Source organism: Microchirus variegatus (genome assembly GCF_963457635.1).
Source record: "Microchirus variegatus genome assembly, chromosome: 14".
NCBI lineage: Eukaryota > Metazoa > Chordata > Actinopteri > Pleuronectiformes > Soleidae > Microchirus > Microchirus variegatus.
The window spans coordinates 19,033,810-19,054,542 of record NC_139815.1 but is presented as its reverse complement, the minus strand read 5'-3'; the positions used below and the strand labels follow the sequence as shown (position 1 = coordinate 19,054,542).

The following is a 20,733-nucleotide window of genomic DNA, read 5'->3' as shown; positions in this document are numbered from 1 at the left end:
GTTTGCATTCTATTAAAACAAGATTTCGGTGTCTTTAGCAGTTTTTATCAAGTTTCTGAGAGCAAAACAATTTCTAAACTTGTTTAAATATGTTATTATTAGATGATTGGTTACTTAAATAACAATGCAATGCCCTACATTTAAAGCTGACAAAAATGGATTTTACTTCTCGTAATTATAATACACTGGCTAATTATGGCTGGGTGACAATACGATAACGATATATATATCGTAATATAACTTTTCCTCAACATAAAAACAAGATGCATTCAATATAACTTCGACAGAACTCGGTTCATCCATGTTAAACAAATAAATTGAAGCTTTGAACCTGCAAGTGTTAAAAATGTTTTTCTCATTTATATTGTGTTATAAATAAAATCAGATAGCCCAGCCCTACAGCAATTTAAACTGACTGACCATCAGAATAAGGCGACAGTATTGCTTTGTGATAGATGGCCTAAATGCCATTGAGCTCTGGGCTATGATTTACAAGGATGGTTTAGTTGCAGTTCCATCACCGTGCTGGGTAATAAACTTTTTATTAACCCATGCCATAGAGAAAGGAAGGCTTGTGTATTTTGAGTTTCTTTTGTGTGCCAGGATTTTCATTTGGATGCACAGAGCTAACAGCACTATTTGCACTAGTCTCTGGCAGAATGTGGGGAAGGGGGTCTGTGTTTTTTCTTATGGGAGATGTTTCAGTTCTACATCTAGTCCTTGTACACTTGAAGCAGAGTGTATGTTGTACACCTAAATCCAACATAGCCTGCAGGCATGTTCTCTGCAAAACTGAATAAGATGACATTCCCTATCTAGAGAGAAGCAGCTCGTGGGGTAAAGCCCAATTTATACTCCTGCGTAAAGTGCTCTGCGTAGCTACGCAGAGTCCTCTGCGTCGACGCAGAACCTGTCGAAGAGCCTCTGCGTCGTCTCCGGGTGCACGGAATATTTTTTAAGTGTCCGTCACTCCGTCAAGGGACTACGGAGACGGCAAGAGCTGCGATTGGTCCTCAGGACAGGCCGAGCTAAGCTGCTCTGTGCCGGCTCTCAGTGCGCTCCGGGCGTCCTGACAGAGGCGGAGCTGATCCCCGCCGATAACGCCGCTGCCGAACTATAAATACGTCATATCTTAACACACACAGCACATGTTTAGACTCTAAATGGCCAATTTCTCGCCTCAAATTATCTTAAAACTGCGTTCCGTGACACAGAAAAGTGAGAAACGGCCACTTTTTCAACAACAACAGTCTTTCTCTCTCTTTCTTTCTCGGACGCCATTGCTCACTGTAGCCAGAAGCACAACAACCTTGCGCAGCGACCCCTACTGATCGGGCGGGAAATTGCAGCGAGTGTCCGTCACGACGACGCAGAAGTATAAATGCTCGAGGCGTCTCCGTGGTGACGCAGACGGATAACGCATACGCAGTCGGAGAAGTATAATGTGGCCTTAACACTAAAAGATGGAGGGGAGGTGGTCTCACCCTTGTCTCCTGAGAAACCAGTTCAGTCTTAGTTTGTGGTCAGTTATTTGCCCCTCAGTTAAATATTCCCAGTGAAATGCTTGGGATGATCAAACAAAGCATGACACTTTTGTGTAAAAGGATACCTTAACCCTCCAGGAAATATTTTTCTTTTCCCCCATGAACAGGTCAGAAGTGAACACAGGCGCTGACAGAGAGTTGATATCCATTTTTGTAATGTATCCTGCTGGTCAACATCTTGTACAAGCTTGGGAAGCAACTCCTGGGAATTGAGAATAGGTTTCTGAAACACACAGTCACTTGAAGTCGCCACACTGACTGCTGTGTGTAGCTTTATTTTACACGAAAACAGTTCTATTTGTGTGACCAAGGCTGGATTTCTGACTTCTTTGACTCCTCTATATCCTGCCTCATTGTGCCTGAAGTGGAAGTATGAATTCTCACTTTTGTCCTGGCTAAAAATATAGCACCCTAGTGGCTGGCATGCAGAACAACCTGCAACCAGCAGTTTACAGGCTGCTCAATATAGGCTGGGGGAAGCATTTTCATCCCCACAGGTTGCCATTCGCTCTTCATCAGAGCCTTTCATCACTGCTTTCACTTGTTGAAACTCACAAGTTTGGTACACTGAACACACTCACTGTTCACTTTTGTTCTGGAGAGGACACCTGAACTAAATTTGCTTACAGACAGACACAGGAAGGCATGTATGCCCTGTGTAAAGCCTCTGATTACATCAAATCAGAGTAAGCTTTTTGTGTCCTTTTTAGTATGTATTGTATGTATGTATGTATGTATCTCAATTCCCATGGTGAGAGTAGAATTAATTTGTAGAAACCTATTATCTGATAAAATGTGTATCGGCACACGTGAGACAGACTTGTGGGGCCCTTGTGTATGTCCTTTGTAAGAGTGGCCTGTCGGCTATTTTTATTGGAGCCATAAGCTACTTACAGTGTCTGCTGTGACTCTACAGGTTAGCCTAATATTATCCAGCCTATTCACCAACTGTATGGTCCTCTTGACTGATATGTGTATTATGTTTTCTCCCAACATAGTCAACACTGCTTTGCCTGAGCAGCAGGAAAAGTTTCACTACATCTTTAGAAAGTGCATATTCTGTCAAAATCCTAGTCTTGCAGAATACACTGTGTTTAATTTCCCAAAAAAGCTCACATTATCAGGTTTCAATGATAAGTTTGTGTCAGAGTAATTGTATTTTCTGGTAGCTGCTTATGGAAATAGTTCCAGTAGAATCACTATGACAGATAATCTCTTCTTGCAGTTAATATTAATTCACAGGCAAGGCCTTTATTATTCTCTTCCTTTCACAAAGTCATGCAACTGCATGTGTGAGAGTTTTTTCTCTGTAGTGGTATGAGGAGACGAGTGGCTGCCACAATACTCTCCTTGTGTTCTGTGGGCAAGAGGTGCCTGGCTCAGCTCCTGTCACACAGTTGCTCATGGCACTTGTCCTGTCATTTGAACTGACCTCCTCGACCTCTTTGCCAATTCTCCTACTTGTAGCTCATCCACGTAGTTGAATGCCATCAGAAGCTTCATCAGTACACAAAGAATTTTGATTTCAATTACTTGATTTCCCCCCGTTTATCAATTGATCTACTGATGTGATTTATAAAACAGGCCGGCAATATGTACATTTTCCTGACCTACTTTTCTGTGCTTATTTGAACCCATATTATGAGGGTTCTGGGGAATTGCATTCCTTTCCTTCATTGGCAACAGATGTAAGGGAGAGCATTTTTTTTCTTTGAGCTGAGCCTTTTGGAGTCTAAAAACAGTGCGGTGTGGTCCGTAGGGCAGCTGTTTTGCCCATGGTGGCTGAAATAGACTTCATGAGCGAGCTAATGTCAGACCTTGAGGCTGGAGCGTCACAGGTCCTGTGTTTGCCTTACAGTGGCAGATGGATAAGGAGCTGTCAGCATGGGTAACAGCTGCCCCATCCACAGCCATTAAACTACGTAGCGGTGGAGTGACAGCCACGAAAATACAGTGGCTGATCCAAAAGTATCTTGGACCAAGATTGACGGTAGCCCTAAAGTGACAAAATATCATGATAATTTTAATATCCCAATCTGGATATTTTTCATGGACCCCCTGACAGTGTTTCCATGTGTCCCTGCACCCATGTTTGAGAACCACTGCTTTGGCTGGGTCAACAGTAGATAGGTGTCAGGCACATCAACGTCATTTTAGCAGCCACACCAGAGTCATGCACAGGTTGGGTACCTGTTACTGAAAAATATGCATCATAAATTCACAGGATAGTGCACCAGTGAAAATGAACTAAATGGGGTGGGCAGTGGGTTTTAAAAAAAATGACCCGTGCTGGACACTGGTTCATGCGTGGCTCTTTTTAGAAGTAGAGTTGCCCAGCTTTAAATTTAAGTTTCACAGAAATGTTGATAATAATAATAGAATAAAAAAGTTGCCGGTTACACTTCTTCCCTTAGCACATCCTTAACTTTGTGCTTATCGTTTGCCACAGATAATATTTTGAACTGTAGCATCATAGCTGTAGCTGCACAGTCGTGCTGGAGTCGTGGCACCACGCCTCAGTGAAGGTGTAGCTCCGAGGCATCTTCACCTTGCCTGGCATTTCTTTACCTGCATTTTGACTTCTTCTAATTTAAATAATATTGGTGCGTTGGTTGATGTGCACCATCTGCTGGTATAAATATTAACTGCACATTATGTGAGATTCATATAAATGACACACAAATGAAAGGAAACAGACATTATCAAGTAATTCATTAATACATTTGTCATTCTTACCAGCAATTAACTAACTACTTACTGGTTAATTTGTCCCTAGTTACTGCTGTAAGAAAGCTCTTTGTCGTTGTCTGTCGATCACTGCAGTTGTTTGCCCCAAGGATTGCACCAACAGGTAATTTGTACTTCTGTGATTTACTGTCCATGCTCAGTGGCATACTTGGCTTAGGGTTTTTGTTACTGGCGACAGGGAGCTTGCTCAAGGAAACCTAAACCCCCATCCTGTTGAAGCCTAGCAGCTGGCATGTATGGTGAGTGGGGAAGTAGTGCTAACATTAGCCCCCAAGCTGCCCCTGCTGCAGGAAGGACATTAAAGTGGACTGGCACATCTCCAGTACATCCGGAGGGACTCTCTGATCACATGTGTTTGTTTGGGTGCAATCTCTAATACAGTGTGCCCTGCAACAGGAGGCTGGCAGCCAATGGAGCTACTCCTAGAAGCTGGACAGCCTCATTAATATTGTTATCATGTCTGCTCCTCTTGGAATAGCCTTTGCTAACAGAGTTTTATAGTCGGGGAAGAAATGTAAAACACTAACACTCTCTAATAATGTTTCATACATAAACTATGTCTGCATGGAGCAACCATACAACTCAAAATAGCCTAACAAAAAAAAAATCTGTTTTGCTCAGGCTGAATGGACTGTGACTCACCGCATGTAATCTGTTCCAACTTTTGTCCACTCTGAGGAGAGTGGAGCCATGAATAAGGTACAACCACTACAAGGTTTTCACCCTCGGAGCAGTTAAAATCTATAGATCTAAAGCCATATGCCCCATCTCTGTAACATACTATATGTTTATACTTTACTATCCTTTCCAAGACTTCATAAGTACAGTTTACTTACAAAAACAATCCGTGAACATTAGTGCAGATGTCAACTTGTGACTCTGGTACACCACTGTTAATTAAATCTAATAAAAAGCAAAAATGTTTTCTCTGAGGTTGAATGTTTAGCTTTTGGTTTACCAAACCACCTTTCCAAACCTTTCTTACCACCGTCCACACATGTTATTCCCATCTGTGAGCAGATGGGAATAACGAAATTTCAAACAAAACGATGAATGCCAAAAGCACTAGCGCAAAAAACAACAACAACAACCTATTTTGTTCCCTATTGTCTTTTTCTCCAAACACATACACAACTGCATTTTCCCTGTTATTAAGCCCAACAGTGTGCATGTGTCACAAATATTGGTTAACCTCAGGCTACTAAGCGCAGGTTTCTTAAGTTTACTTGGCAAATGCTATTAACTGTATCAGCTGGCATGTGTTAAGGGCCACCTGGTAGGTTTGATGAAGTTATAATCTCTTGGATTTAGATTAAGTACACTGTTGAACTAGTTTGCTCCTATCAAATGCTTTGTAATTAACAAATTAACCATCTCATACCTGCTTACTGCCCACTTTGTCGTTTCTGGTGTACTTGGATGCAATAAACCTACTTTTTAATTAACACAAAGTAGGATTTGCTCTGTGTAGGGGGACCCTTGTAAGATATGTCACAGTATCATGTGGATTTATTTACAAGCCAATAAACCAAGCACAGTAGCTTATGTTATAGCATTTTGCTTGAAAATTATAATATTGTTTTATTTTTCAAGATATTAGAAATGAAAACTAACCATCGAAAAAAAGGATAATGTTTTGGTTTGTGTAGCTTGCGTTTTCAACCCAGCTCATATATCCTTTTTCTCATTGTATGCACATTTTTGAATTCCATAATCCCAATACAGGTGGTGCAGACCTGCTCAGGTTTTAACAGGGTGCTATTCACCCTGTTGTATGTCGATGTACCATCAAAGTAATCTCGGAGGCATTATTTGAAGGTTGAAATCCTACACTGTGTTGTTTTCATGGCTGACTGTAGCTAAAAGGCTAGGAGAAGTCAGGGTTTCCCCCAGGAAATTGGTTAATCCTGGTGGCAAGTGACTTTTAATTGCTGGCTGACGGCCAAGTGTCTATTTTGAAGGGGACCTGGTGTGAGCAAATGAGCAAGTGATAACAGAATTACAGACAGAATTGGAAAATTTAAACTGCTGTTACATAGATTTCATAGGATCCTATAAGTCAATGCTTCAATTGTCACAACCTCTTTTTTAACCTCTTCTCTTTCACGCCATAGTGCTGAATGATCAAATAGTACAGGCTTCAATGTATTAAAGTATAAGAAGTGAACACTTACACAACATTAGTTGTAGAACATATGAACAAGGTTCCAATAATACGATCGTAAGCATTTCTACCCTTCTGCATAGCTTTACTTAAATTATAATTGCAGCACTGACAACTTTCGTGTAATGTAATGGTTTGCATTTGGGAAGCACACCCCTTGATAAATAGGTCACTAGTATCCCTCAGCTCTCTCTCTCTCTCCACTCCGTGGTTCTGGACACATGAGGATGGGCTAATTTTTGTTGGGTGTACCCTCTGTTTGTGAAAGGAAGTGAGGTTTGAAGGTCAGGACTATGTTTCCAGGCTTGCGCAATGGAAGCTACGTGTGTAAGGCCTCTGTGCAGCTGTTTCACATGCAGAGACTGCTGGCTGGATGGTGTTATCTTGTTGGGTACAGTGTTTTCCTTTCTCCACAAGTTTCTTTTCCTCGCTCATCCCAAAACACAGAAGCTTTGAGCATGGCGTTGCAAGATAACTTTGTCTGAATATGCCACAGAATGATAACTATACTGTGTAGGGAGCTGTGTGTTTAACATATTAGTCTATCATGTTGATGTTGGGTGTGTGTCTGTATCACACTCAGTGGCTACTACCACTCTGCATTGTTGAGTAGCAGATTTAATAATGGAGAATGAGCTTGTCATTCACATATGAGAAATATAGGAGGGGATTGTTTGGGTCAGATGAGTTCACAAGAGCAGGAGAAAGTCTTGGTGCATGCGAGGGAATTGCACCTAAGTCAAACAAGCTGCTCTTGCTCTCTGAGTTTTCTCTGCTGTTTTCTCACAAGGGCCCACTCGGAAAAAATCTGGTAGAAATCTCCAGAATATGTACGAAATACAGTATAAGTACTTCTGGACATGGATGATGGCAGGTCAGGTTGATTATTGTATTTTTTCCATTGTTACAGTTCTGTGCAAAAGTGTTCGGCCCACCATGAGATGTGTTGTTTTAGCAATGTTATAATGACCATATTGACCATAGATTTCCCCTACTGGTTAAAGTGTCTATTTTGGTTAGTTTTATTAAAGCAGAGTGAGAGGCCTTATTCCCTCTTCGATTATGACAATGTAAAATATTATAGTCGCAGCGAAACGAAAAGGCCAGAAGGAGAACAAATCTTACAATGCTCGGGTATTGAATGAGAGTATTGTGACTCCTACTCCGTGCAGCTCAACAGACTCTGCAGTGTCTTCCAACAATGGCGTCTTGCAGGAATTTCTCTGTGCTGCTGTGTTCTGCTAAACCAGACTCTGCCAGAGATTCTTTTCAGAGAAGCGCTCTGTGAGGTATGGTGTTAGTAATCGTCTAGAAATGCACAACTTTAAACCGCAGCTCTTTACCAAACTGCAGCATCATTTTACTAACAAGTTTCGAGAAATGGGGCTGAAAACATCCTCTTTTAATCGGAACAGAAAAATAAGTTGTTTTTTTGTATGTGTCACTATAACAGTTCATTCATCCAAACCCATAATTGCTGTTACGATCTGTGCTGGTTAAAAATAGTCACAAGTATTATTAGGTGCGTAATAATAACAAATATGTGTTACATATCAGTCTCTCTTTCAGTCATTCAGTCATTTCAGTCTCTCCATTTTATGTTTTTACTTTGTGTGACCTTTTTAATTTGGGGGAAAATAGAGTTGTGGCAGTCATGTTATTCATGGGGGCTACAAGTTAAATTAAATATGTGAAGTGGGGAACAGTTTAATCTATTGTATAAAAAAAAAAATGTATTGATAGATTTTTGTCATTTATTACTTTTACTTTTGGGGATTTTAAATAAAATACAGAACAACTCGCAGCACACCTGGAAAACAAGTTGAGCAGAAAGAAACGCGATACATATGTATGAGACTTCTGAAACCACATTAAGAATATTTATGCATGTGTCTGTCAATGATGTAACATTTAAAGTGCAGAGCTACAATTAGTCTTGTCACTGATGTGCAGTTGCTCATGTTCCCAGGTTTTTCTGGTCATGTGTGAGTGGATTGGATAATTACTTTGGTGGGTGAGCAAATTGACACTGTACTTAAAGAGGAAATACACTTCAAAGCTACTATTTTTGCATTTATTGGCCTTTTCATTTACATTTCTTAGTTATAATATAATGTTATTATATACATGAGTTGATAGGCTACCCACAATGGAATATCTTACGTTTATTTGTACCATGGTGGCATATCGTAAGTCTCTTTAAGAAGAAGGGGATGCTAAACACTATTTCTGGGTTGTGGTTAATATCTGCAGCAGGTCCATGCAGAGTTTGACTGCCTTCATTTAAGTTGTGATGACTTAAACACAGACGTGTTCTCAAGTGGTTAAATAGGTTCACAGAAATTACGTCAGTTACTTTCTCAGAAATGAAACTGAAGATACCATTGGATGCAAGATGCATTATGTTGTAAATGTTTTTTAAACCTTTGTGGCTTCTCCCTCTCTAATGGTTGCCACAAATTCAAGGCTAAATTATTTTTATAATGTAAAAACAGGTAACGTAGTAGTATACTATATTTGTTGGTCAAATTGCAGTATACCAGTTGAAATAGAGCTCATCCTTCCTGCTTGGCTTGACGTTAACCCTGTTTTTTTGTATGTCTCTGCCCTTTCCTCCCTTAGGAAATGACCTAGAGGCCTTACAGATACATTTGTGCTTTTGCCGCTCCAGTCTGGACCTGCGGAGAACAGCGAGATCTGGAAGCGTACTTGTTTCCCCAGTGAGTAATATCTACCTCAGCCAGAAGACAGGGGGAGACCAGGAAGCTGCTGGAGACTTTAGACAGGCAGACGGAGCTATCAGCTGGTCACTTGCTCACTGCCTGCAGATTCCTGCTTTTAGAGGAGGATTTGAGACAGACTGGGTCTGTCTGCCCTTCGCCTCCCACTACTTCTCTACCAGCCAGTGCAAAAGCAAAGCAGAAGTCACATCCTCTGGTTCCAGCATTTACTTGGAATAGTTGTTTGCTTTGTTCTATTTTTTTTAGTTAACTCCCTCTGTGCTGTTGACCAGTGACTAATTTTCCTTGGATTCATTTTTGGTTTCAGCTTTTAAAAGGATTTTCTATTTTTTATTAGTGCAGACTGGTATATGTACAGATACCAATGTATTTGCGTCTGTATTCTGTATGAAGAAGGATTTCTCCCTATTTGAAGGAAAGTGAATTACTGTGACACTTAACATTTGGCTGTAGGTGTGATTTTTGCCTTTCCTCCCATATTATGAGAATTTTGTTTGACGCTGGAAACGTGGAAACCGGTGGTGTGTCTGTGCTGCTTTTTATACTGGGCCTGACAAATCTGCAGCAGGACTGCATGTAAGAATTTCACTCAGCCTGCCAGTTTTTTCCAATCGCCCTCGGACCTCACCTCTCCCTGTGCTGCTGCTCCACCAGGCACACTGCGATGAGCTTCTGGCAGGTGGAATCCTTAGGCTGTCTTTTTACGTAACTTGAACAGTTTAAGGATTGTTTGGTTTGTTCTTTTGTAAAGAGGACAAGAGCACTTAGTTGGGAAAAACAAGATAAAAACAGCAGCTTCCGGTGCTGTTGCACCACTTATGTATTGTTGCAGTGCGCAGGAAAGTAAAATGGACTACAAGCGTCGCTTTTTGCTCGGCGGGTCCAAGCAGAAAGTGCAGCAGCACCAGCAGTACCAAATGCCTGAGCTGAGCCGGACCCTGAGCGCCTCCCTGGCCTCCTCCTGTTCGGCCTCTTCACCCATGGGCACAGGTGTGGGCATGCCTGGCAGCTGCCACCCACCGCCTTCTGCTGCCACCACTGCAGTCGCAGACATCCAGCAAGGCATCTCCAAGTATTTGGATGCCCTCAATGTATTCTGCCGGGCCAGCGCCTTCCTCACAGACCTGTTCAGCAGTGTGTTCAGGAACTCTCACTATTCCAAAGCAGCTATGCAACTGAAGGACGTGCAGGAACACGTCATGGAGGCAGCCAGCAGGCTGACTGCAGCAATAAAGCCCGAGATTGCCAAGATGCTGATGGAGCTGAGCTCTGGTGCCGCAAATTTCAAAGACCAGAACGACTTCAGCCTGCAGGATGTTGAGGTTGGTGCTGCTCACACAGAATTATTCACCACTAACACTTATTGAGCCTAAGTAAAATACCTGTGTCATGTCTTATAGTCTTATACTTAATCTCCTGGAAGAAAATGAGTGAAGCTCACAAGCTGAGGGACTAAGCTCTCATATTCATTTACCCATGACTCATCTTCTAACAGAGGTGCTAAGATGCTGAGCTGCCTTTTGTCAGAAGGCCGGCTCAGTGAATCAGTACTTCCTGCCTCAAATAGGATCCTCGTGCCCAGTGTTAAGCTGGTGTCAGGATGTGAGAGCGTGGTGTGAAAAACACTGGGCATGTGAGAAGTCATCTTTTGTCATTTTGAATACCACAACATTTTTCCATTCCTCTTAATTTGCTGATGTGCAAAATGGGGAAAGCCATGACGTGGGAATCATTTCCTTCCCATCTCACCTCTCCAAAGTGGAATTTACATCATTTCATTTAAACAGGAAGTTTCTGATATCTGTCAAATCTCTTATAGAATTAAAGGCGGGAAAGAAAGGAATATGATTGTGCAACCCAATGGCAGAGAGAAAAAGGAAGTCTCTACAGATAATCACCCTGTACTAATCCAATAGTTACCGTATTATGGAAACCATTCAGCCACGTCTAAGCTATGTCATACCCACTGTGGCTTTATGGTTGACTTTGAGGAGTAATGGAGACATGGATTGAAATTGTTATGGAAATCTGTTGTCAGTTTTGTTGTTGTTGTGCTTCACTCTTAAATAGTCTCTGTTTGTGCCCTCAGCATTAAGTAGCTGTATCTTTGGACTACATCAATTCGACTTGTTAAGCCAATTAAGAGTATAATCGTAGTGAGACTTGAGTTACATAGTTCTATTTCACAAAACAAACCAAATCAGACATTAAACTTTATATTTTATAATGAGTATCGACTTTTAATCACATTTCATCTGATTGTGGCATCACTAACAACGCTTAAGCACAGGTGTAAGGGTGCCACTGCAACATAAAACAAAAGTAATGGGTATAATCAGCGATTACCTAAAAGTTTCGTATGTAGCAGGGATTGGGTACATGGCTACAGACACTGGAAGGACTGTAGGACCTCAGTGGATGTGGCTGAGCCCAAAACAGGAAACACTTCTGCACCACAGTCGGTAAATCTGACTCTCTGTGGTCTTGGATATGCACAGATGAATATTAGAGGAAGCCCAAGTCTGTGAAAGTTTAGACCGCACAGCTTGGCACTCAAATTTGCTGTCTGGCCTCGGGCATAAAAGGTTCATTTGTTAAAGCAGTGGAAGAAACACACTAATACTTTACTTTACAATAGCCTCAACTAGTATGCTAGTGGAATTAACCTCTAAGAATATGCTGCATGAACACAATAATATTATGACTGTAAAGTACCAGTTACATGTGAACAGAAATCCTCAAGTTCCGGGGTACATTAGTAGTAGTATTGTAACAGCAAATGTTAATAGTAGAAGTTTGTATTGGGCAGTTGTCTGTTATTAGGATTAGTGGACCAAGACTGAAGTATTGGTTAAAGCTGGTGGTCGTTAAATGAATTTAATCTGCAACAGCCTGTATACTTTTGTGATGAGTCATCAATGGCCTGGATTTGTGTTGACTGAAGTCAAACTGCTTTTGATCCAGCATCTGAGATGGTGACTACTTTATTTATTTTGATAGAGTACAGTTCTGCGCACACACCGCTTAAACTTCGTTTGACCTAGCTTGTGGTAATTGCTAATTGAGCCCGTATTTTATGCTGTGATGTATTTGTGACTGTAAGAGGCATCACCCTTTGTTTTCACGAGTGAAGAAATGCTTTTTGGCAGCTGGATGTATTATGAGGTCTTCAGAAAGCACCAAATGCAGTTCTGAGTTCGGGGAGTTGTGGTATGCAAAGCTTTTCCACCCCCCTACCCCTCTTGCTCCAATCTCCTTCTCCTCTTTTTGTCTTTAACCCAACCCCTCCTTTTTCTTTTCCTTTTTAAGAGCCCCCAGAAGTTCAGGTCAGAGCAGTCTGAAAAACAAACATACTTCTTTTTTTCTAAATCGGCACCCAGCTCCCTTGCTGCTTAGAGTGACTCCACTGCCAAATGTACATGGAAATGTCACGGTTTGTTTGCCAAGCTTGCAAGTTTTAACCACACAGTGAAGACCAGTGGCACATAGAACAGTCCCCACAACCAGGGATCTTCATGGCCTCTCCTGTTAGATAGCTGAATAAGCCTGCCCATCAAAACCCCGGTGCACACTGGAAAAACAACCCCTTGGGCCTCAGCTGTTTTATTTAGTTTCTGGTTTCGTGGTGATATATAGCCATAATATATGAGAGCTTTATCTAATTACAGTGAAATATGATGTATTTATTGTAGGAGATATTTTCCCTGGCTGTTTGAACTTGTGTTTTGTGGGAAGAGACAAAATTACAGTGGGAAAAAAAACATGAAAAGCTCTTATGAAAGAGGCTAATAAGATAATGGACATAGACGGCATGCAACGTCGCTTTTTAGCTGGACCTGAACTCATGCAGTTTCTTCCTCTCTGCTGATGGCAACAAAATGGACATTTCAGTAGCAGCCAGAAAAAATTAGCACAACAAATGTCGAGCAAATGTCTATTGTAGTAGGTTTGTTGTAATGAATAAAGCAGCCTGAAATGTGTTGGTTGGGTAAATATCTGTAGGGGTGGCTCTATTCATTTATTAATTACAGTGTAATGTTCATAATTGTATTTTTCTTACCCGAGACGAGCTTCTCATACCTGGCACGTTTTCTCAACTGACCAGTAGTATCGCTGTTTCTTCCCCGATTGACAGTGGGTGGCAGCATTTTGGCTGATGGTAAACAATGTAATTGTCTGACAAGGAAGGAAAAGTGTTCAACACATTTGTTCATAGTTAAATTAAATCTGTTTAACCTCATACATACGTAACCACATACGTTTATAGACATGTTTTACTCGTGTAAAGGAAAACTTAACATTATTCAAATCTTTCTAATGTGTGCCACAGTGAAATCAGTGTGAAGGGGCGAGATGGAAGTAGTTCAGGGTTCATGACAGGTGTGACATTGCTCCATGAGAATATTCAAAATGGGAAGACCCAGGAAAGGGGATTAAAGCTAAGAGGTCTGGAGAGACAAAGATTGATATTAACCAAGCAAGAACGGCTGCTTTTTATTTGTCTTTCCCTTTCCCTAAAAGAGGTCTAGATCTCAGAAGCACTTATCTCCTATACTCAGTGCGCAGATACTGCAGGTGCTGTCCGATATGAAAATATAAATGTTTGATTTACTATTTTGCCTTGTTTGGAGCAGAGAGAGAGAGAGAGCTGGACCCACTGTCGGCTTGGCTCTACTGCACTCTTGTTTCTCATATTTTCCATGACTGTGTGGGATACTGCACAGCCAATCACATGTGTTATCCATTATCTCGTGCTGCAGCCATGTCCTTGTCCCCCCCTCCCATTTGTTTGAGTACTTTGTAACATTCTGGGGTGTTATTCGATCTCATTGTTGGCTTGTGTTCATTCTATGTTACTATCATCATTAGGATTTACCACACATCATGATTATAATAAGTTGGCAATATTCCACTGTGCATGTTGCATCTCAGCTTATTTATCAGTCTTCCGTCATCTATTAGAAACAACCCCCCTTGAATGATAGCAATTAGTTGTTCAACAGAAGGAGCAGGAATTTATCATCTTGCACAGCCTGGATTTGAGCCAGTGTTTATCACATCTCAGAGTAAACTAAGATGAGGTTAAGGAAAAGGCAGTTAATACTTAGTGACAAGTTTGGCTCTTCTGGTCAATATTTTTTTAATATTTGATGTGAAAAGTAAATAAAACTCAACTCAGTGCCACAAACAGACTTAGAACTAATCTTTCCACATGGATAAAAACAATCCTTTCTATTTCTTCAACTTAAAAAAAACCCCAAGTAATATACTAAATGTGGCACCAATTTAATCCCTAGGTTTTCTGTCAGTTGGAATTTGTTAAATATTCGGTATTTACGCTCCGGTCAGATGACTCTGCAATGCGTGTGGGTTTTTATCAGCTCCAGCTTCGATTGGCATCAGTGGGAACTTACGATGCGGGTGTTAGCCAATTGATTTCAAGAGAGACCACAGTAAGTTGTAGTAGGGTTGTTTTGTCTCTGGCATGTCAGTGATGTCACAATTCACGCATGGGTGAGGCAGGCGTGAAAAACCCCTGACCACAAAGCAGAACTACTGGCAATGTATTGACCTTTTTAAAGTGACTTAAAGCCCATTTTAGGTAGATGTCGGAGCTTGCTTGTGCAGCCATCTTGATTTAGTAATATTCATCCACTCTCCAAAGGATAAATCCCACTGACCTAAAGAAACGTATTTTTCCGTGTTCTACCTTCCATTTGAGGTTCAGAGTGAAATACCTTGAGGACTATCTCCTGGATTACCATGGAATTTGCCATGAACTCTCAAAATCTCCCAAGAGCATTGATTACAGTCAGTGTTTTGATCCTGACTTGATCTAGTTCTACCAGCAGGTCAAACTATCCATCCGTCCATCCATAGACGCACTCACCTGCAACTGTACCACTTAATCCTCCACTTGAGCGTTATGGAGTTGCTGGTGCCAATCCTAGCTGATGTAGGGCGAAAGGCGCAGGGCATGCTGGACAGATTGACGGTCAAAATCAAATAAGCATTTTTTGTATAGTGCCAAATCACAACATACTCTATTTCAGAGCATTTTACTTGGTATGGCTGAGATATTTTAACAGATGCAGGAGATTATTATATTCACCAAAAGCCAACATTTTTCCCCCTCTGCCAAGGTGGTTATGTTTTCAATAGTTTTATTTGTTTGTTTGTCGGACTCTCAGCAGGATTTCTCAAAATCTACAGAGCTGATTTCCATAAAATGATGAGGTCGAGTACTCGAGTATGACATAATCACATTAAAATTTGAAGCAGATGCAGGATTTTCTTTTTTGAACTTTGTAAAGCATATTGAGATATTGCGTTAAAATTGGCTGCATTGTTTGGTCTGACATTTATGCTCTCCAGAGCATGAATAGCAAAAACTTTTGGATCAAAGTTGATGTCGTCCCAATGGCATTCTCGGCTGTCCTTCATGCTTATGCCTACGAGGCATGTTCTGAATAAGCATGTACAATCTCCCAGTGCTGACCTGTAAACTTAGTCATGTTTCTTCATCAACAAACACATTTAAAAGGAGCTGAAATAATAAAAAAAAAGGAAACAGTATTTGGTTCAGAATCAATTAAGAGGCTTTTTACTTTTATTTTTTAATTTTGCATGTCTTTCCAAGACAAAGATACTCGCAACTCAAGCAGAGTTTTTGCACGTCATCATGTTGACTAATCCAGGACAAAGGCTTTGGGTGTTGATCCTGTGACCCTCTGGGTTTTGGGAAAGGTCAAGACACTCTTTGGGAAGAGAAAAAATATCCTCATAGTTTAGCCTTGACATGGCTGCTATACAGCTTTTATATATCCACAGAGGACAGTGACTCAGCGGACTTGTTTATTTATATAATCACATTGGAGATGTATAGTATACAGTTAGTAACTTCTTGGCTCTCCTGACAAAGTAAAGGCAACAGTTGTACACAATAAAACAAACTGTAGCAAAATGTAGAAATAACTTGAGGGTACAATAGAGCAAAGTTTTCCACTTCAGGACAATTGTGCACCAGCACGAGACTTTAAATTATTTTGATGTCCAGTGGTATTCCCTCTTCAAGTCTTTTTAATTTTGGGACTTCGTAAAGTTGCCATGCACACACAGGGTTTCCTTTATTCTGTTCATGGCTGATATTTAAAAGATCAACCTATTGTCTTGTCCTATTGTTTTCTGGCTGATACAGAAAAGGTAATGTGTGTTCTCAGCCAGAAGTGCATAATGTTGCAGTTACTGTATGTAGTATGTCTCTAAACCAAGAGCTCACTATGACTATCCAAAATTAGATTAGTCCGTTTAATGGCTTGTGTACCTCCAGTAAAAATAGTAATTTGTCAGCCATTCACACTAAATCCAGTTGGCATGATAAAACAAATAAAACAATAATTTAAATTACAACGTCCTGGTTCTGGCGTTCCTAAGAGGTTAATGGCTTTACCCTCATGGCCTGATTTGTTTGCTATTAAAACTTTAAGCAGTTGGATATATAAATGGTGTTTGGTATTTGCTAAGGTGTTTTTATTCTTGACTCATGATTTCCGGGAGCTGTACAGTTGACAAATGAAAGTAGCTGTGTCCAGTTGTTCGTGTCTGCCGTCAGAGAGCAGCACCATGTTTCTGTCTTTACACCTCAGCCTCCCCCCTGAGATATTTTCAGCAGGTACCTGAAAAAGAAACCCCTGTGACCATGTGACCATGGTGGACCCTGTGGTGTCCTGTTTCTCTTATTTTGCTAACTGGTCAACAAACGGCCTCTAAGCCTTGGCTATTCTCCAGAGATGTTATTAGAATATATAAGGCCCATAAGTACTGCTATTCTCTGTCTCCCCCCCACACACGGACACACACGTACACACATGGGCATTCAGCTCAGATGTCGCATAGTGTGTGTGTCGAGGTAATTTATTGTGTATATTTTTGTGTGTATGACTATTTCAACGGTGGTAAATCATTTTAAATGAAGAGATTCATGTTTTTGGGATTGTGCCCTGTTACCTCAACACGCTGGGAACCCTACACTATTACTTTCAGTATCTCTTATGTGCTGCAGTTAATTGTTTTTTTTGTTTTTTTGGGGGAGTGGAGAATTTCCCCCGATAAAATTAGCTCTGATGTAGTTAGTTTGTAGGAAGCTGAGTCTTGCTTGATCTAAAAGAGTCGGTGTGTGGAATAGCTAAGTTGACCAACTTCAGTTGAGTCATGTTGTATTTTAACTCGCTCTGTTCAATGTCTTGTTTCTGATAAGCTGTTGTGTCCAGGAGAGATGATACATTTCTGACTGTCTGAGGCCTGTGTGCAGCATCAAATCGGATTGTGTGTATGTTTATCACTTCTGTTGTATCTTTCCAGGTACTGGGTCGGTGCTTCCTCACCGTGATGCAGGTCCACTTCCAGTTTCTATCACAGGCTTTGCAGAAGGTCCAACCTGTGGCTCAGTCCTGCCTAGCAGAGGCGCTTGCCCAGGCCCAGGAACGTTGTGCCAACACCCGCTCCCAAAGCTCTGACCTCGGGCCCCTCACAGAGCTGGAGGAAGCCTCCCGCTCATGGAAAGGTGCAGCTGAGGTATGCAGTCACAGGGCACCCCAGGACTTCCTGGTCTAGGTCTTGGAAAAATTGGGTTTGTGTTTTTTTTGCAAGATAAACAGCCGTCATGTTCCATTCTTGAAGAATGCCAGCCAAGGTTGAGTTTCAGTCTCAATTTCCTCACTTTTTGGTTGCAGTTTGTCTATGAATCTGCATTGCTATGTTCTGCACCTCTCTAACCTCAACCCCTGTCTAGTGTTAGTTCCTCTGACCCATGCTTTCTGTACAATGAGGAGAATAGTGGGTAGATTGACCTGTTAAGCCATGGCATGTGGAGTGTTAGCCCTGCAAAGAGCTGTGCTGCATAGATCCTGCTAGAATGTGCTGGGGGTTGTTTGGACAGAGGGAGGTGGCCAGGATTCTGTTTTCGAAGCTACACATGCATTTTTAAGCATCTAATACATATTATTTCCCAAAGTTTAGCATCTATTTAGTCTAAACATAACTTATGTTAACTTATGTTATTTTTTTTAACAACACTGTATATGAATGTTGTTCATATAAACAATATTTTTATTGTGATGTTGGACATCTGACTTTGTCATAAAATCCACACATTCCTGCATATTTTTTTCTTCTCTCTCTGTGAGCTTATGCTGTAGTTGAGTAGATGTTTCTGCTGTCGGATGTGACCCAGTACACTGTTGTGTGCCGTTTCCTCAGGCTACGACGAGGCTTAGGGAGAGGGGCCGGGACGGCTGCCTGGCAGGCATCCAGGTTCAGCAGCTCTTCTGCTCCAACAATACCACCATCCCTGAGCACCAGCTGAAAGAGCTCAACATGAAAATTGACAATGCTTTACAGGTACAGTATCACCCAAGTCACCATCGCAGGGAAATGGAGTTGCTGTTAATCTGGGGGCTTAAAGATTAAACTTAACATGGCAATTTTATTGGAATAATTCAATGAGCTGGCTTATAGCATTTATAAACTCTCAGTAACTTTTTTTCCTTATCTCCAGGCCTACAAAGCAGCACTTGAGAGCCTGGGCCATAGTGAGTATGCGCTAAAGGCCGGCTTTCATCTTAGCCCCAAAGCTGTGGAGGAAGCCTTACAGGTGAGGTCACTGGCTAAAAGAAATATTGATGTAATAATGTGAGACTCACTGATTTAACTGTCACTCATTTTGTAATTTTAACTCAAAATAGTCCAGTATATTTGTGACTTAAACAGTTATACGTATCTTCTGTGTTCCTTCATCTATTTGGTGCTGTTGTGTATATGTTTACATACGTATGTGTTTTTATATGTGCACGTGGACAGGGCTGCTGCAGTGACGCGGAGGCCCAGCAGGCAGGGAGGATACAGACCACCTCCCAGCCGATCCAGTGTGAGCTTCCCACAATCCCTGTGCAGATCGGTTCACATTTCCTCAAAGGAGTATCCTTCAACGAGTCAGCGGCTGAAAACCTCAAACTGAAAACGGTACGACCCCTGACCCCACTGACCAGTCCTGTACCCCTTATAACAGTGTTATTTTCAGAAAAGTTACTCTCATGGTTGTAATCGCCCCGGTTTCATTATTGTAGCACATTGTTCTCTTAGCTGCTGCTTGAAAAAAACACTTTGTTTTATTTATTTTTGAGAGATAACCTTAACAGATGTGTGTGGACTAGAGTCTTTTGTTTTCTTGCAGTGTAACATCAGCAGACACTGATGACGGACTGATTTGTAGATGTTTTGTGTGCTTTTGTCTCCTCAGCACACGATGCTGCAGCTCATTAAGGAGGCACTGGGCCAGAACGGAGTGACCCCCAGGGATGACTCTCCAGTCACAGAGGTCCTCAACCATGTCTGCCCATCCAGTTGGAGAGGAGCCTGCAAGACGGCTGTCCAGCTGTTGTTTGCCCAGGCTGGTCTGGTGAGTAGATATGTTTTAAACCAAGGGTTACTACAGTTCTGTTGTGTTGTTTGTGCTTTTGTAGGATCATGCAGACAGCAATGCTTCACCCTGGGCTTAAAGGTTAAACTTGCTTTAAACAGACATCAAATTAAGCAAGGTGTTAATACTTCTCTTACTGTGCAGATTTCTTGGATTTTCTTTTGTTTCACTTATTTGAAAAAGCTGTCAACAAGAGTTGTCGTTTTATTTAGGTGGTTGAAATCTCAGTTGTTCTGTCTCTTAAAAAAAAGGTGTTTGTTCCTGATGAACTTAGATTAGCAGTTGTGTACAACAACACACTCTCCCTGATCCTCATTTAGTGTTTGTTCGTCGTGTAGTTGATACTGCAGAGCCATGGACGAGGGGTGGCATGTCAACATGAACAGGCCTGTTGTTCTTCACTGACTCTTCTCCTGGAGTTACTGAATCCTTTCTCTTTGTGTATCTACTGGCTTGTTGGCACCTTGCGTCCCATTGTGTGTCGAGATTTGTAATTGAGATGTGGAGATCTGCTAGCTTGCTTTGAGCTTGCCGAGAGGTGTAAACAAACACCGGAGAAGACACAAAAGGGAGTAAACATCCCTGAGGCACCTGGATGAAGGATGGGCTCATCTGTGTCGAAAAGAAGAGTCGGTTACAGGGAGGAAAGGTCAGCAGCAGGACTCTCCTGAGAGTTATAACACCAGTGTGTTTACGCACCAGTGTTTATTTCCTCTGTGTGGTCTGCCCTGTTTTTTTGTGTGTCAAACTAGGGAGGGTTCCTTCTCAGTCCGGCCTGCCCGTGTTAACTGTAAAACAAACCCTGGATGATGGATGAGTGCTTTGTGTTAATTCCTTATCGGTGTCTGTCATCACATGTCGCCCACAAATAGATCACACCATGTGTACAAAAGATTTGCACTCGCTCACGCTGAGTATTGTCCCCACACTTTTTTAAACACATGCATATACTGTAAATACTTGTACAGCCACTGTCATGCACATCCACACCCACCCAGTCTTTCCCCTCCCTCTTTAATGTCTTTCCACCCTCACCCAACACTCACAGTAAGAATCACC

At 41.5% G+C, this 20,733-nt stretch overlaps 1 protein-coding gene across 1 annotated transcript in view; it reads left to right on the top strand.

The window, feature by feature from the left end:
* The window catches only part of garre1 (granule associated Rac and RHOG effector 1), a 33,471-nt gene that overhangs the window by 4,752 nt on the left and 7,986 nt on the right, over positions 1-20,733 (top strand). The window contains exons 2-7 of the mRNA XM_083900875.1: positions 9,079-10,519; positions 17,559-17,771; positions 18,456-18,596; positions 18,754-18,849; positions 19,056-19,217; positions 19,495-19,653. Of these exons, the coding sequence (XP_083757001.1) occupies positions 10,016-10,519; positions 17,559-17,771; positions 18,456-18,596; positions 18,754-18,849; positions 19,056-19,217; positions 19,495-19,653 (1,275 nt within the window). The 5' untranslated portion in view covers positions 9,079-10,015. The remainder of the gene's footprint in view (positions 1-9,078; positions 10,520-17,558; positions 17,772-18,455; positions 18,597-18,753; positions 18,850-19,055; positions 19,218-19,494; positions 19,654-20,733) is intronic.